We start from the raw sequence: 743 nt of genomic DNA, 5'->3' as shown, positions 1-743 counted from the left end.
ACTACAGCAGCAGAAATAGCCTTTGGCGGGGGGTCTCAGAGCAGCAACCGCAGCAGCAGCAGCAGCAGCAACAGCAGCAGCAGCAACAACGACAGCAGCAGCAACAACAACAGCAGCAACAACAGCAGCAGCAGCAACAACGACAGCAGCAGCAGCAGCAGCAGCAGCAACGCGAATGGGATGCCATCTGCTGCAGCAGAGCCTCTAGACTCAGACAGCAACGGCAGCAGCAGCAACAGCACGAGTACGAGCACGACGAGCAGCAGCAGCAGCAACAGCAACAGCAACAGCAACAGCAGCAGCAGTAGCAGCAGGAGCAGGATATGTTGCAGCAGCAACAGGTTAGAAATAGATGAAGCAGGTATAGAGATAATGATGGATATATCTGGCGATGCAGACAGCAGCAGCAGAGAAAAAATATACGATTGTCTTGCTGCTGCTGCTGTTGCTGATCTGTCTCCTTCCTGCTGCAAGCATATTATAATAGAGAGCAGGCTGCAGGTGCATACAGCCTTCACAGCCCTCGCCCAGTTTGGGTGCACTTCTCTCCTCTGCTGCCACATGCTGCCGCCAGACCCCCAGCAGCACCAGCAGCAGCAGCAGCAGCAGCAGCAGCAGCAGCAGCAGCAGCAGAAGGGAGCTGCAGCAGACGGCACCAGTTCAAGTTCTCCCAGCACAGCAGGCAGCGCTAGCAGCACCACAAGCAGCAGCAACAACACCACCACCACCAGCACAACCGCCAG

The 743-nt window shown here is 56.3% G+C and overlaps 1 protein-coding gene across 1 annotated transcript in view; it reads left to right on the top strand.

Moving 5' to 3' along the window:
* EMH_0081200 (uncharacterized protein) overlaps positions 1-308 on the top strand; it is a gene marked incomplete at both ends in the record, with an annotated part of 933 nt that extends 625 nt beyond the window's left edge. Inside the window, one exon of the mRNA XM_013500353.1 lies at positions 3-308. Within this exon, the coding sequence (XP_013355807.1) occupies positions 3-308 (306 nt within the window). The remainder of the gene's footprint in view (positions 1-2) is intronic.
* Between the last annotated feature and the right edge of the window lie 435 nt (positions 309-743).

The sequence above is a fragment of the Eimeria mitis genome, genomic scaffold (genome assembly GCF_000499745.2).
Source record: "Eimeria mitis Houghton genomic scaffold, Emh_scaff5306, whole genome shotgun sequence".
Classification (NCBI taxonomy): Eukaryota; Apicomplexa; class Conoidasida; order Eucoccidiorida; family Eimeriidae; genus Eimeria; species Eimeria mitis.
Note: the sequence above shows the minus strand (reverse complement) of the source record. Positions and strands in the feature narration are given on the sequence as shown.